Consider the following 14,685-nt stretch of genomic DNA (forward strand, 5'->3'; position numbering starts at 1 on the left):
CAGGAAGAAAACCCTCCAAATACCTGGGTCTTTGAAGATGAAGTGAGAGAAGTTTATGATCACTTGTGAAGTCTCAACTATTCCCTTACATCACTCAAATAAAATATAATTTTTTCATTGATTTAAAGAGAAAGAATTTTGAAATTCAATGTCTACTCCCAATATACTCAATGCTTCTTTCTCCTCTCCCATTAGAACCCTGAAGAGAGTAGAGAACTAAAGTGGATTACTTTCAATACAACATGTACTTAGAAATCTAACTGCAAGTTAATTATTTAGAAACTGAGAATTTTCCCTTTAAAGAAATTCTGCCTTGATTTTTTCATTATTGTTATTGTTATTATTATTATTATTATTATTATTATTATTTTGGCAAATAATAGAGACAATTGCCTCTACTAGAGTTTGAGTACAACAGTGGAATGCATCTTTTGGAATAACTGTTAAGGATCTAATCTGATGATTAATTTTACTTCTCAGTTTACATGTCAAGCAGGTAAGTTGGTTTAGAATTAAAGCAAGTAGGAGTGGGAAGAGGATTTGCATTCTAACAGCTCCTAGTCTAGGCTAGTTCCTAGGCTAGTTGTGCTAAGAGATTCTGAAGTCATTTAGATAAGCAGACAGTTATTGAGTTTGTTTAACCTTTGGAGATAATTTTGTTTATTTTTTTATTTTTTGCCTTATCTAACTCCTTTATATATTTATAATGGGAAATATTCAGGTCTTTCGAAACATTTTTTAAATAACATTTTTGAATAATTATTGGAACTGGGATTACAAATAATGGATGAAAGGCTAATTACAAAATTCTACTTGTAGAGCAAACTGGTGGATATAGAGACAACAGCTCAATATTTTAGAAAGTGCCAATTTGCTAAAAATAGATAAATATCATGATTATTGATGGACTTAATTCAATGACATTCAAAATGAGATGATTAATATCAAAGAGTAGCATTTCTCTGATATAAATCTAAGGGAGATTTTTTACACCTATTATTGCCCAATCCTTTCACAGAAACAGATCCTGCACATTAAAAAAGAAAAGAGAGGAAAGCTCTACTGTGCCAAATTGGCAAGAATATTTGATAGCTAATATTCCTCTTAGACAGACAGGTGGTATTTGCCTACCTGCCAGAGTTCAGCTTCTGAAAGACAGTGAAAAATCTGTACTGTCAACTCCAGATGTGGAGATTTTCCCTAACCTTGCTTTTTTAGGTATAAAAGCCCACGAGATCAGCAATCTGTGTTGTTACTACTTCTTTTCAGAGAGCCCTACCAATAATAATATGCAATACAAGCCAAAATGAAAACGACCAAAGAGAAAAATTAGTGGTCCACCACATTTGAGGCAAGTCCATCCTGATCTGGGTAGCTACCCCATTATGGATATATAAGTATATATTCAGGAGAAACTTTCTCACCCAGATTATTCTCTCACTAGATTGGGTATAGCCTTTCAGAAATTTTGTCTGAACCATGTGACCTGGCCCTTCCTCTAGTCAGAGATGGTTGGTCCATTGGTAACTAGCTGACCTGAAAAAAAGGACTAATCAGATTCACTCATTTTAATTATTTTGCTTATTCTCTCTCTCTCTCTCTCTCTCTCTCTCTCTCCTCTCTCTCTCTCCTCTCTCTCTCTCCCTCTCTCTCTCTCTCTCTCTCTCTCTCTCTCTCTCTCTCTCTCTCTCATTTCTCTGTCTCCCCATTTAGAATTTTGAAGAATTTGAATGAAGAAACAGAAAAGCTAGGGTTATTAGTAACTGAGTCCTTTAAAGGCAGGGCTCCAGAAAGAAAGTATATGAATTCCTGTTGTTGAGGTTCCCAGTTCTACTCTGGTTCTCCTAAGTTTGGCTATTAAACTTTATAATTTCTGAGATATCTAGTTTTCTTTCAGTAGATCCCTTATATATACCATTAAAGCTTGTTTCTGTTACTTGTATTCCATTAAAGACAAACAATAGAAGCATATGAGTGTGTGTAGAGATGAGACAGAGAGAGATGGCATGAGAAACAGAGAGAGTAAGAGACAGAGACAGATGGCTAGAGCAAAGGATTAAAAGGGATACCATTAGCCAACCACAGGACATAATAAAAGAAATAACTATTTCTCTCTAGATACTAGTGTATTTCCAAATTTCTAGGTAACGTATCTTTCTGTTAAATTAAATATAAGCTCCCTATATAAAAGTATTTTTCAAAATATGCATGATATTAATTGTTCTATTTTAAACTTTTGGTTTCTAGGAAAAACAAAATCCCTTAGACAAACTTGATCCAATTATTATACTTAAAAAATATTTTTGAATATTATCCATATATAAGAAATAAGATTATTTAGTTTGCAAAAACTCCATTGCTTATATGAAAATTTTATAAATTTTGTATTATTAAATTGGTCACTTAACCCAATCAACCAGGAATACAGGAGAACTGAAATGTCCTTTGTAGAGATCCTGAGAGCTTCAAAAATTATTTATGGCATTTAGAGTTGAGGTGGAAAAGGTTCAGGATTATATATCACTTCTGATCAAGATTAATTCCTGGTAAATTGAGGAGTCCTAAAGTTGTATAAAAATTGTATTCAGGTGATAATCTTTGAATTTCCCTCAACCAGGCTTCATCCCATTTTCAGTCTCCTACCCAGTCCCACACTCCTTCTCTACTCTTCTGCCTGATTGGGCACTCGTGTGATGGATGTGAGCACAGCATGCCTGGTAATATTAGTGCTGAGAACCCAATTTAGAAGTGAGGTGGAGAAGCAGCCAATTTAGCAAATGGAGAAGAGAAGTATAGATGTGAAAAGAAAGACTAAAACAGAAAAAGTTAAAATAAATATATTGAATTTTTCTAATTTGGACTGATCCTTGGGGTCTCCCATCCATCTGGCTAATATTTACTCTGTAGTGAATAGGAGAGAAGGAGTGAGAATGGGAGATATATATCTCTATCTCTATCTCTATCTCTATCTCTATCTCTATCTCTATCTCTATCTCTATATCTCTATCTCTATCAATAATCGATCTACTAGTATATTCCATACAGGAGTAAGGGTACTACTTTGCAAAGAAATATAAATACTTTAGGTTTCAATATGTGGAATTCCTCAATTAACAATATTCTATATTTGAAAAATATATTGTTTATAAAACACTTATTTTTATAACTTAATTTGAACCTCAAACCAGTCTAGTAGAAAAGAAAAGTCAGGATTGGAGTGTTCTTTTTATGTGTCCACTACATAGATGAATAAACTAGGGATCAGAAAGATTAAGTTACTTACCCAAGGTCACACGACAAGCAATTGTCATAGCCAGGTCTAGAACCCAGGGAAAGAGTTTATTCCACTACAAAGACATGAAACAGGACATTAAACAAACAACATTTAAGAAAATAAGATCTGTAAGTAATTAAGGATAGGAAATCTGAAGGGTCAGACTCTCATACTACAATGTAAACTCACAGCAAGTGTACTATTCTCATCTAAGCAGACAGGACAGGGAAGTGTAAATTTGACCACAACTACCTGTGAGAAGGACTGATAGAGTTGAATGTACATTTACACAAAGTCAGCTCTGAATAGGTACATGAGAATAGTCTTCTGACCCAAACATCTCCCATAATGGTCCATCATGATAAACTTTTCCTTCCTACTTTTATTTCTTCAGTAAATATTTTTTTGTTGAGAAGTTAATATGTGCCAGACACAGCTTAAGATGCCTATTTTGTCTAAAAATACCCATTTGGAATGTTGGAAGGGACAGACTTTTTCTGAAAGTTTTTCTTTTCTTAGCTTTACCCATTAAACATTAGTAATCAGTAAGGAAAACTATACTTGGACCTGAGAGGAGGAGGGAAAAAAATAGAAAAACTCCAAGAAAGAGATAGAAAGAGATTGAGAGCAATGGCCCAGATAAAGAATAAGAGTGTGGAGATACTACTCAACTTTAGCAGTTGATGACAAATTTTACCTATAAATCATTTTGTCTTACTCTCTTCTCAAAGCCATGACAATCCAGTCAAAGAAAAATACACTTCCTGGAGTCTGGCAGAAAGTATTTTCATGGAAAGTTGTGGTTGCAGTTTGCCTCATATTGGCCACAATATGCCTACTTCAGAATCCAAATCCCTTCAGTCTATTCAAACCTAAGAAAGATAAAGTTGATCTGGTTCTCCCTCCTTTTACATGACATATGAGGAATCACTTACCATTCAATCCCCCTTTACTCCCATGAAAGGTTTCTCTTTGAGGAATATTATTATGTGGATATTTCAGTGAAAAGGAAAGAAACCCAAATGAAAATAAAATTAATTCTTAAACACAGTTCCCTGAGCACAGATCAACATATTTTGAACTTTATATGATCAATGAAATAAGTCAACTAAGAGTAACAAAAGAATGAGTCAAAGTTTATTTGGAAAAGTTGTGGAGCAAAGCAATAACAATAAGTACTTGGGGCAAAAAGGAAGGGCATGAAAAGCTTCAAGACCATAGTAAATCATGTGTCTTTCTTGGGACTCTGCTAATCTCAGAGGGCAGGACTATATGCTGGTTGGTGGAGAGTAGGACATCAATGAGAGGCTTTCAGATTGTACCAGTTATGGTAATTTGGAGAAACATGGTATTAATGGGCTCATTTTATGCCTGCTTTCATTAAAAAATGATGGTTATTATCCTACTGGTCAGTATCAAGAATCAATGATATCAGCTCCACTTCAAAATTTGATGTCAATTATTTACAAAAAAAATACTAGTGATTCCATCCATTTAGATGTGCCACAACTTATGGAAAGTCTATAAACCTGGTTCCATATTCATTTAGCAAACAGATCACCTACAGTTGAATCCAATTACTGTATTTGGCAAGTCCTGTAGTAGGCACTGAAGATAGAAAAAAAATTAACATTACACCTTTCCCCTTAAACAGCTCATAGTATGGACACCAATGTGGAAAGAAAGAAAGAAAGAAGAAAGAAAGAAGAAAGAAAGAAAGAAAGAAAGAAAGAAAGAAAGAAAGAAAGAAAAATAAAAATGCTATATAGTGCAACAAGTGACATCATAGTGATATTATAAAATACTAGAGGCCCGGTGCATGAAATTCGTGCATGGGGGCAGGGGGGGTGTCCCTCAGCCCAGCCTGCACCCTCTCCAATCTGGGACCCATCGAGGGATGTCCAACTGCCCGTAGGATCGGGCCTAAACGGGCAGTTGGACATCCTTCTCACAATCCAGGACTGCTGGCTCCCAACTGCTCGCCTGCCTGCCTGCCTGATCACCCCCTAACCACTCCCATGCCAGCCTGACTAATGTCTAACTGCTCCCTTGCCAGCCTGTTTGCCCCCAACTTCCCTCCTCTGCCAGCCTGGTCACCCCGAACTGCCCTCTCCTGCAGGGTTGATCGCCTCCAACTGCCCTCCCTTGCAGGCCTGGTGCCTCCCAACTGCCCTCCCCTGCTGGCCATCTTGTGGTGGCCATATTGTGTCCACATGGGGGCAGGATCTTTGACCACACGGGGGCAGCCATATTGTGTGTTGGAGTGATGGTCAATCTGCATATTACTCTTTTATTAGATAGAATAGAGGCCTGGTGCACGGGTGGGGGCCAGCTGGTTTGCACTGAAGGGTGTCCCGGATCAGGGTGGGGGTTCCTTTGGGGTGTGGGGCGGCCTGAGCGAGGGGCCTGTGGTGGTTTGCAGGCCGGCCACGCCCCCTGGCGACCCAAGCAGAGGCCCTGGTATCTGGAATTTATTTACCTTCTACAATTGAAACTTTGTATCCTGGAGTGGAGTCAAGCCTCCTGCTCACTCCATAGCTGGCAGCCATTTCTGTTTGGATTTGTTTACCTTCTATAATTGAAACTTTGTAGCCTTGAGTGGAGGCTTAGGACGGCCAGGGCAGTGGAAAGCTTGGCTTCTTCTATCTCCTTGGAAACCCAAGCCTCCCTCCTACTTTTTCCGTGGCTGTAGCCATCTTGGTTGGGTTAATTTGCATACTCGCTCTGATTGGCTGGTGGGCGTGACTTGTGGGTGTAGCAGAGTTAGGGTCAATTTGCATGTTACTCTTTTATTAGGTAGGACTAGAGGCCCAGTGCATGAAATTTGTGCATAGGGGGGCTGTCCCTCAGCCCGTCCTGCACCCTCTCACAATACGGGACCCCTCGGGTAGGGTCCCTAGGCCTGGCCGGCAATCAGGGCCTATCAGGACTTTCCTTCCCCCTGCTGCCAGCAGCTGGCATACCCCCACCACTGCTACTGCTTGCCATCTGTTCTGTGTTGCCCCCACCACCACCACCAGTCACCTCCTTCTGCGGGTGACAGGCATGGGGTGCAATCACTTGGCTGGCCTGGGCCTCCCTCTGTGGGGCAATTGTGGGGCGATTGGTTGCTGACCAATTACATCGCACCTACCTTGGCTGGCCTGGCACAAGTGCATGTCATAGCATGGTCGTCCGGAAGGTTGTCTGGATGGTCGTTCTGCTGTTCGGTTGTTCGGTTGATTTGCGTATTACACTTTTATTATTATAGATAACATAGTCACAAAAAAAGGTAGGAAGAAACTTAACTTAGGATGGTCAAGAATGGCTTCCAAGAGCCATTCGTAGAGGGAAAATGTGAATTTTCTAGGTTGAGAAGGAGTGTAATGTGAGCAAAGAGTACAGTATGAGCAAAGACATCAAGACCTGAAAATTATGTTGCATCATGAGATGGGAGAATAGGGTGTTTAAAGATAGCATTGGAAAGGTAGGCAAATCTGGATCATGTCATCCATGCTGAGCAGTTTGTATTTTTGCTTCCAGTTAAGTGGGGACATTAGAGGATTTTAAGGAGGAATATCAGATGACCAGATTTGTGTTAGGTAAAGATAAGTACAGTGTTATGTGTAATAAGAATTAAGGAGAGCAAGATGGAGGTAAGGAGTCTATGTGAGAAGCTATTGCCTTTGTCTAGAGAAGATAATGAAAATCTGAACCAGGATATTTGTAGTGGAATTGAAAAGCAGAGGATGGATACAAAATTTTATTAACAAGAATCTAAGGATTTAGTAGCTGAATGTGGGAATTAAAAAAAAAAAATGAACTATGTTCAGGATTACTCCTGGTCCCTAGAGTTTGGAAACTGGCTAGTGGTGGGCATTTGGAGAAAGGCTAAGTGGAAGACTTGAATATGGTTTTGTACATAACAATGTGGTTATCTCTTAAATATTTAAATAGAGATACCTAATGGATCAGGAGCTAAGGAGAGATATCCAGTATACAGATTTGAATTCACACAGGTGGTTAAAACTCGGACATGAATGAGATCACCTAGAATTGGTGTGTAAAGTGAGAAGAGAAATGGATCAGGATCATGAACCTGGAGATAATCTATATTTGTGGGAGAAGAGAATGAACAAAGACAGCAAAGCATACTGAGATGGACCTAACTGAGAGGGAGGAGAATGAGGAGAGTTATCATGCGGGTCAAATGAGAAGAGAGTTTCAGGAAGAAGGATAGCCAACAATACAAAATGTCAAAGAGATAGCAAATAAGACATAAACTGAAGTTAGTGGATGTGGTGTCTTTTTCAGAACATATTTCAATGGGATTATGGGAACAGAAACCTTATGAAAGTAGATGGAATAGTGAATGGGTAGTGATGAAGAGGAGAAAATGAGTATGGGGAGACTTTTTAGGAACTTTGTTCTAACAGGTGGGTGAGACAGAACACTGTAGAGATGGGACAGAAGAGTCAGGAAATAGTCCTTTAAGATAGAAGAAACACGAGGATAGTCATAGGCTGTGGGGAAAGGAGTTAATATAGTATAAGATAAAATCTTAACAGAGAGTAGGACATGATGGAATGAGATTCTGGAGAAAAAATAGGAGGAACAAGAGTATAAGCAGAGAAACCTGTGACCAGAACCAACTTCTGAACAGAAAAAAGCAGCATAGTTGGCACTGGACAATCTTGAAAAATTGGTGGTTTTAAGCCAAGGCCCACATTGCAAAACTTGGATGGAAATTTTTGTTTACATTTGTATTGATCATTGTTTTCACATTAATTTTGTGTAATGCTACAAAAGCCCTTTAAGGCAAGCAGAGTGGAATTTTTGCTTGCTTGCTTTGGATTTGTTTTTTTTTAGTCTCCATCTTACAGGAGGAAACCGAAACCCAAGATTATGTGATTCATTCAAGATCATAGAGTCAGTATATTTCATAGACTAAGGACTCTACCCAGTGCTCTTCCCAATACCTCACAGAATGTTATGAAGACTTCAGTGCAACGGTGCAGAGGCAACCAGACCACACTTCTGAAATTCAGAAGAGAGAATCCCTGCCCACAATCATTTCTTTGATTGACAACAGACATGCTTGGTTGCCTGAAAGTCTCTATGACAGCTAATAGGGAAGTCAATGCTATATCTTCTCTTGAGATGACCTGGGCATGTGCATCCTTTGAAATGTTCCTTTAATATTAGAGGATGATTTGAGATTCTTCTTACTTTATCAGTATGAACAAGGAAAATATTTGGTAAATACACATGTCCTACTATTGCCTGAAAGGACCCCTCCCCCTTTCTTATGGGGCCAGGTGAAACTGCAGTATGCAGAATTATCAGCCCCAGGCACATCACTGACAATTTCATTAGGAACGAGGCAAAAGAGATCCCTTGCCACTCTTCCTCTCAGTGAATAGGAGCACTGCCCTTTAGCATAAAACATGAAAGGAGGTTTCTATAGTTTTGCCAGCTCAGCAAGAGAAAATATTAACCCTGCATATTCTTATCCCAGTTGTCTCAGCATGGATGGGGAGGGAGGGGCCAGAATTACAGACTGTCAGCAAGAGAGAGCAGAGCTCATTGTGTATGGGTTAAAAGGAATTAAAGCCACTAGATATGAACACATTGAATTTCTAAGGTTCTCTGCAAGTTCAGATAATTTGGCAGAAAAAGAAATCCCTTTAAATGATTTCTTTTTCTGTTTATATTCGGAAATGTGTGGCAGAACTCAGCATTTTAAAAAATGAACAGCTTCAATTATACTAAGTAGAATGTCTCCACTTAATTAATTCACTTAGTCTCTGGGTGACACTGGGTGTGGCTCGGCGAGATTTAGGAGAAATCCAATTTATAACTAGGAGGAATCTAATTTATAACTGGGAGGAATCTTCTGCACCAGGCAGCAAGGCGGCATCCTTCCACACCTTTCCAACACTGCAAGGGAAAGACGAGGTTGGAATTCTAAACTACAGATCACACGCTCTAAGGACTATCTGTTGTATGAGGGAAAAGGCAGATGTTGGTGGGGTTGAGGGGGCTACTTGCTTACATTGGTATTCTTTACACTTCAATTAGACTCCTTGGTTTTAAACAAAGGAAACACCTCACAATTTTCTTGCTTGTGGACTCAGATCCTATCTTGCAAGTTTTTTCATCATCTGCAATATGCATGGCAATCAAGCTGTTTAAAGTTAACCCCAAGGTATTTGAAAATCATAAACCAATAAAACCTCAGGAATTCTTTCCTTTTATCCCTCCTTTGCCTACTTCTTTATCATCGTCTCATCCCCATGCCACTGCCATGCTCTTCTTCTTGCTTTAATAATCTATAGTGGTGGGTAATTAATGGCCAATAAAGATCATTTATGCTTCCGTCTCACCCATTGGCAATGTATTACAACTCAGAAATCCAAGACTGCTTTTTATGCTGCTCAAGTGGAAGAGGAAGGAAGTGCAATCTCTCCAGCCCCCTCCCACGTTTCTGCTGGGTTTTATGGGTGTGGCAGAGTTTAGCCCTTTGCAAATTTTTGCCCTTGTTTTATTCCCTGTTAAAGGCTAGGATGACTAGATGCCAAAAGGAAGATAAACACAATCAGATTCTGCCATGAGTGATACAGGATCATTACACCCACAAGCAAGAAACCCATGTGAGACAAGTACTCGCACATAAATGCCAGTCAGTGTAGTATGGAGCCCACGCCCTGAATACATCATTTCCTTCAGTCTGATTTAATTCTATCCTACATACTGACTTATGTGAATGATACACAACAGTGGTAAACAGGGAACAGGACCATTTCACAGAGAAGCACACATTTTTACATTAGGACAATTTCTATACCTTTTATTTTCTCCCATGCATATAAATTACGCTAAAATGCATTCAGGCATGTGGAAGCTACACAGAGTACATGCATGACTATCGTACATGAAGTGTGCAGGTGCTGTACACATTTAGTGCAAATTTCTACAACTCCCAAACACAAAATTTCAGCTTCATTACTTTGCACATCCAGTGAACACTTGGGGTTGTCACTGAGAGAGAACCCTAGGGAAGGCAACTGTCCCCTTTTGGGGAAGGGAATTCCATTAGCCTCAATTCTTTCTAAAAATCATGCTTGGCTTCCTTTGTCAAAGGGGGGTGTACATATACTTGTGTGTGTCTACAGAGAGTGGCAGAGAGTTGTAAAGCAGCATATCTTCTTTTCAAAATTAAAGCTTTTTTAAGTGAATAGCATTGGCTTCCTTTGGTCTCCGCCTTCCTAAATTTTATTTCCCCAGCTCACCAGTGGGGCAACCTCAGGATGTTTCCTTGACAGTGTGCTTAACCCAGCCACCTGTGTCTACTGCATTTATGTATTAGAATGAACACAAGGAGAAGTAGCGTCCTGATTTGGAAAATAAGCCAATAGAAGCACCAGTCTCTAGAACCATAAAACAGTTTGGGGAAGTCTGGCATGGAAGATTCTCATGCTCTTCCCCAAACACCCCTACACAAACCACCAAACCACACACAAAACCCCAGGTGCCGGGTACTTTATTTATTTATTTATTTATTTATTTATTTATTTATGTATTTATTTATTTATGCATGCATGCATGCATGCATGCACTGCGCTGATATTCTGCTTCTGTCTCCCTTCCCCTCCTCTTCCCCTTCCTCTTCCTTCTCCTTCATCCTCACTCCCGCCCCTCCTTTCAGGGCGCTGGCTAAATGTTCTAATCTGGCAGGCTGTTTCTTCTCCACCCCCCTCCCCCTTCACCCCCTTCCGATTCAGCGAGTGTATTACAAATTGCCCAGTATCCAATACCTGCACAGGAATAATGCCCAATTCCTATCTCTTGCACTCCACCCCTAAGGCAATCAATCTGCAAAAGGCTTCTTTAACCAAGACTGCCATCCCCTTCCTCCGGGCACGCGCGCGGGCGCGCGGGCGCGCGCGCACAGGCACACCCATCACCCATATCCCACACCCATTTTTCTCCTTAACCTTCGCCAAAATCACTCAAACGTGTTCCAATAAATGTTTGAAAGCTTCATTTGGCGAATGCCAGGGCACTGTCGGTTCCTGCTGAACACCATACCCTTCATTCCTCCCTACCCTCACTCCAAACAAGTTTCTAAAATGTCTTTCAAGAAATAAGTGAGCAATTTGAAATGGAAGAAAAACCTGGGCAGTGGGGGAGGGGGGGCGGGGCCTCGGATCCTTCTAACCTTGTGTGTGTCCCTCTTCCGGATGAAAATGAGTCACCAAATGCTCGTTATCCAGAATGTTAGCCTGACTCTGGTCACTGACAACCCCAGGAAAAATGCAAGGGAAGGGGAGGAAAGACCTGATTTCCAACAGGTAATACTGGGCTCATCTTTCCCATCCCCTCGGAGCTCAAAGCTCCTAGGGGCGTGGTCCACCCTCTTCTCGGACAGCTGGTGGGTGCACAATCGCTACGGGGATTTTCCCCTTCTACGCGGCCAGTTTCTCCCCCAGCCCCAGTTGCCTTCAGATTTTTTTGAAAGAGAAAAAAAGAAAAAGAAAATAAAAAAGCATCTCCCAAATCAGTTTCATTCATTGACAAGTAAATAAATAAATAAAACCTTCATATGTTCTTCCATTAATACCTGCGCCCATTTGAGGCTCAGGCATGTAGGAACTAAGGCTTCTCCCGCAGCACATGTGAGAAAATTGTACCACGGAACAAGCTGTACTCATTACTAAATATGATTCTTTCAACCTGCTTTTTGCAAAGAATATAAAGGGTTGCTTCCCCATCTTACAGATAAAACCTACATATTTCTCCCAGATCCGTTTCTACATCCACACCCGCAAAACCAGACCTGAAATGCTGAACATTAACTAATAGCCAAAATAAATAAATAAATAATCTTATTTCTAGCCAAACAGGCGTATTTTTTCCTATCGTCATCTAAATTAGTAGCTGCAATCCCAAACCAGAGCATGAGAGACAGAATAGAGAATAAAAGCTGGGATGCAACCATCAGTTACCAGAGGCTAAGGAAACGCGAGCACCATGGCCAGAACAGAAGCAGTTAAAATATTTTTCCTGCCTTTACAGGGAAATACTGTACTCTAGTAATTTCACAACAGCAAGAAGTAAAAATCTTTAGCTCTACCTGTTTGGTTCTTCTCATACAGCACAGCATGGTTGTATCGTCCCTTGCCTTCTTCCTGCCTTCTCTCCTTTCCTCCTCTCTCTTTCTTATTCCCCCCCTCTCCACCTCTTTTCTGCTCGCTTGCTCACTCGCTCTCTCGCGCTAGCGCGCTCTCTCTCCCTCCCTCCCTCTCTCTCCCTCACACACACCAGGGCAGTTAGCAGCAACTGTAAGGTCCACAGCTATTGCTCATCGCACATGCTCTCTCCTCTCTCTTCTCTCTCTCTCTTTTTTTTTTCTCTCTCTCTCCTCTTCTTTTCTCTCTCTTCCCCTCCCCATCTACTCTGTCTTTCTTTTTCTTCCGTCTCTCCATCTCTTTCTCAGAATTGTTCTCTAGCTTTCAATGACTAATCACTTCCCCAGCCCCCACCTCCATTCTAGACAGTCGCCCCCTCCCAGTCCCCTGCCAGCCTCATGAATATTTAAACATCTCCAATCTGGACCCAATTACCCACCGACTTTCTCACTGCATTGAGAGAGTGGGTGGGGTGGGGGCAGAGAAGTATATTCCAGCCGGTTCAGGAGATTGGATGGGATGTGTTTTACATGGAAGAGGGGCTTGAGGAATGCTTGTATTTCTTTGCTAACTCTGTTCTTTTCCCAATATCATAAGAGCAAAGAATAGCTATTCTGAATGAATAGTCAGACTTATACAACACGTTATATCTGCTATTTAGTATTATGCAGTTAATAATTGTGAAGGGTTAAGTTCTCTCAAAAAATAATATTACACATTGTGTATATACTGTACTCAGTATTCATATAACTTAAAATAAATACTAGTACATACATATAAGCTGAGATATGCACAAACATATCTCATATATGTTCCAATATCCTTGAAAAAAAATCCATGAATATATTGCATTTTAAACAGTCTAAGCACTTGAGTTTAGGAATAACTAATATTGTCCTAGCTGGTTTGGCTCAGTGGGTAGTTTAGCCTGCGGACTAAAGGGTCCCTTGTTCAATTGAGGTCAGGGGCACATGCCTGGCTGTGGGCTTGATCCCCACTGGGGGGCATGTGGGAAGCAGCTGATCAATGATTCTCTCTCATCATTGATGTTTCTATCTCTCTCTCCCACTTCTTTCCTCTCTGAAATCAATAAAAATATTTATTTTTTAAAAAGTGTAAATAATATAATTTTTAGATATATAGTACTGTGCAATTTTGGGACTGTTACTGAACCTCTCTGCACCTAATTTTCTAATCTCTATAATAGGGATAATAATGCCAACCTATTATTGGTGAAGAACAAATAACAAATGTATGCAAAGCACAATGAAGCCATTCTTAATACATAGTAGATTTACCTCACAGACTGTACTTTTCTGAAATTTTGGTGAATTTCCAAGGGACTATCTCAAAGAACTTTTCATACTATTTCTTGTTGTTCATTAGTGATGCTGAACATTCCCAATTAAACAGCTCATATTCTTTCAGCTCCTAGACATGAGCCTAGTTAATAGATGTTAACCAGACAGTTATTATCATATATATTATCAGGATCACTGAGCTTAATATATGCAAGATGTGTTTTGACAAAATTCGAGGTACAACCATATCAGAAGGGTTTGTCTCAGAGAGATAGATACTCAGGGATTGATGTTTATAAATTGTCCCCAGAGGTCTTCCTGAGCCTCACCTGCTGAAGATCCAGCTTTACTTGGCCTTTCATTCCTCTCCATTTGCTTCTTAGCTTTCATATGTTATGATTAAAATATAGAGTTAGGCCCTGGCCAGGTGGGTGGCTCACTTGGTTGGAGCTTCATCCCTTAGACCTAAAGGTTTCAAATTCCATCCCCAGTTTCAGATTCCATCCCCAGGAGGGGTGTTCTGGAGGCAACCAATTGATGTTTCTCCCTCACGTGGATGTTTCTCTCTCTCTCTCTCTCTCTCTCTCTCTCTCTCTCTCTCTCTCTCTCTCTCTCTCTTTCTCTCTCTCTCTCTTTCTCCCTCTCTCTCAAACAAAATAGTCAATAAAAACATATCCTAGGGTGAGGATTAAAAATAAATAAATAAATAAATAAAGTTAGGTTCTGAGTTTAATATTTTTTAATGTTGTAATGAGCCCAGTCAGAGCCAAGCTTTCAAAAACAGCTTTCTATGAGTGTAAGTGATAGAAGAGGGTAAATAATGTAAGAAATGTCTTCATCAGAGACATTCTGTTTATGGATTAGGATCACCCTACCTAGCCTGCTAAGGGGCTAGAGAGTGATAAAGGAAGGAAGCAGAAAAGGTGAGAACTGAGGACAA

General features: G+C 40.1%; 1 protein-coding gene across 1 annotated transcript in view; it reads right to left on the minus strand.

The window, feature by feature from the left end:
* Nucleotides 1-12,487, minus strand: part of GAP43 (growth associated protein 43) — a 104,540-nt gene extending 92,053 nt beyond the window's left edge. Inside the window, exon 1 of the mRNA XM_079766438.1 lies at nucleotides 12,390-12,487. Coding sequence (XP_079622564.1) covers nucleotides 12,390-12,419 — 30 coding nt within the window. The 5' untranslated portion in view covers nucleotides 12,420-12,487. The remainder of the gene's footprint in view (nucleotides 1-12,389) is intronic.
* Nucleotides 12,488-14,685: the final 2,198 nt, after the last annotated feature.

The sequence above is a fragment of the Cnephaeus nilssonii genome, assembly GCF_951640355.1.
Source record: "Cnephaeus nilssonii genome assembly, chromosome: 3".
Taxonomy (NCBI): domain Eukaryota; kingdom Metazoa; phylum Chordata; class Mammalia; order Chiroptera; family Vespertilionidae; genus Cnephaeus; species Cnephaeus nilssonii.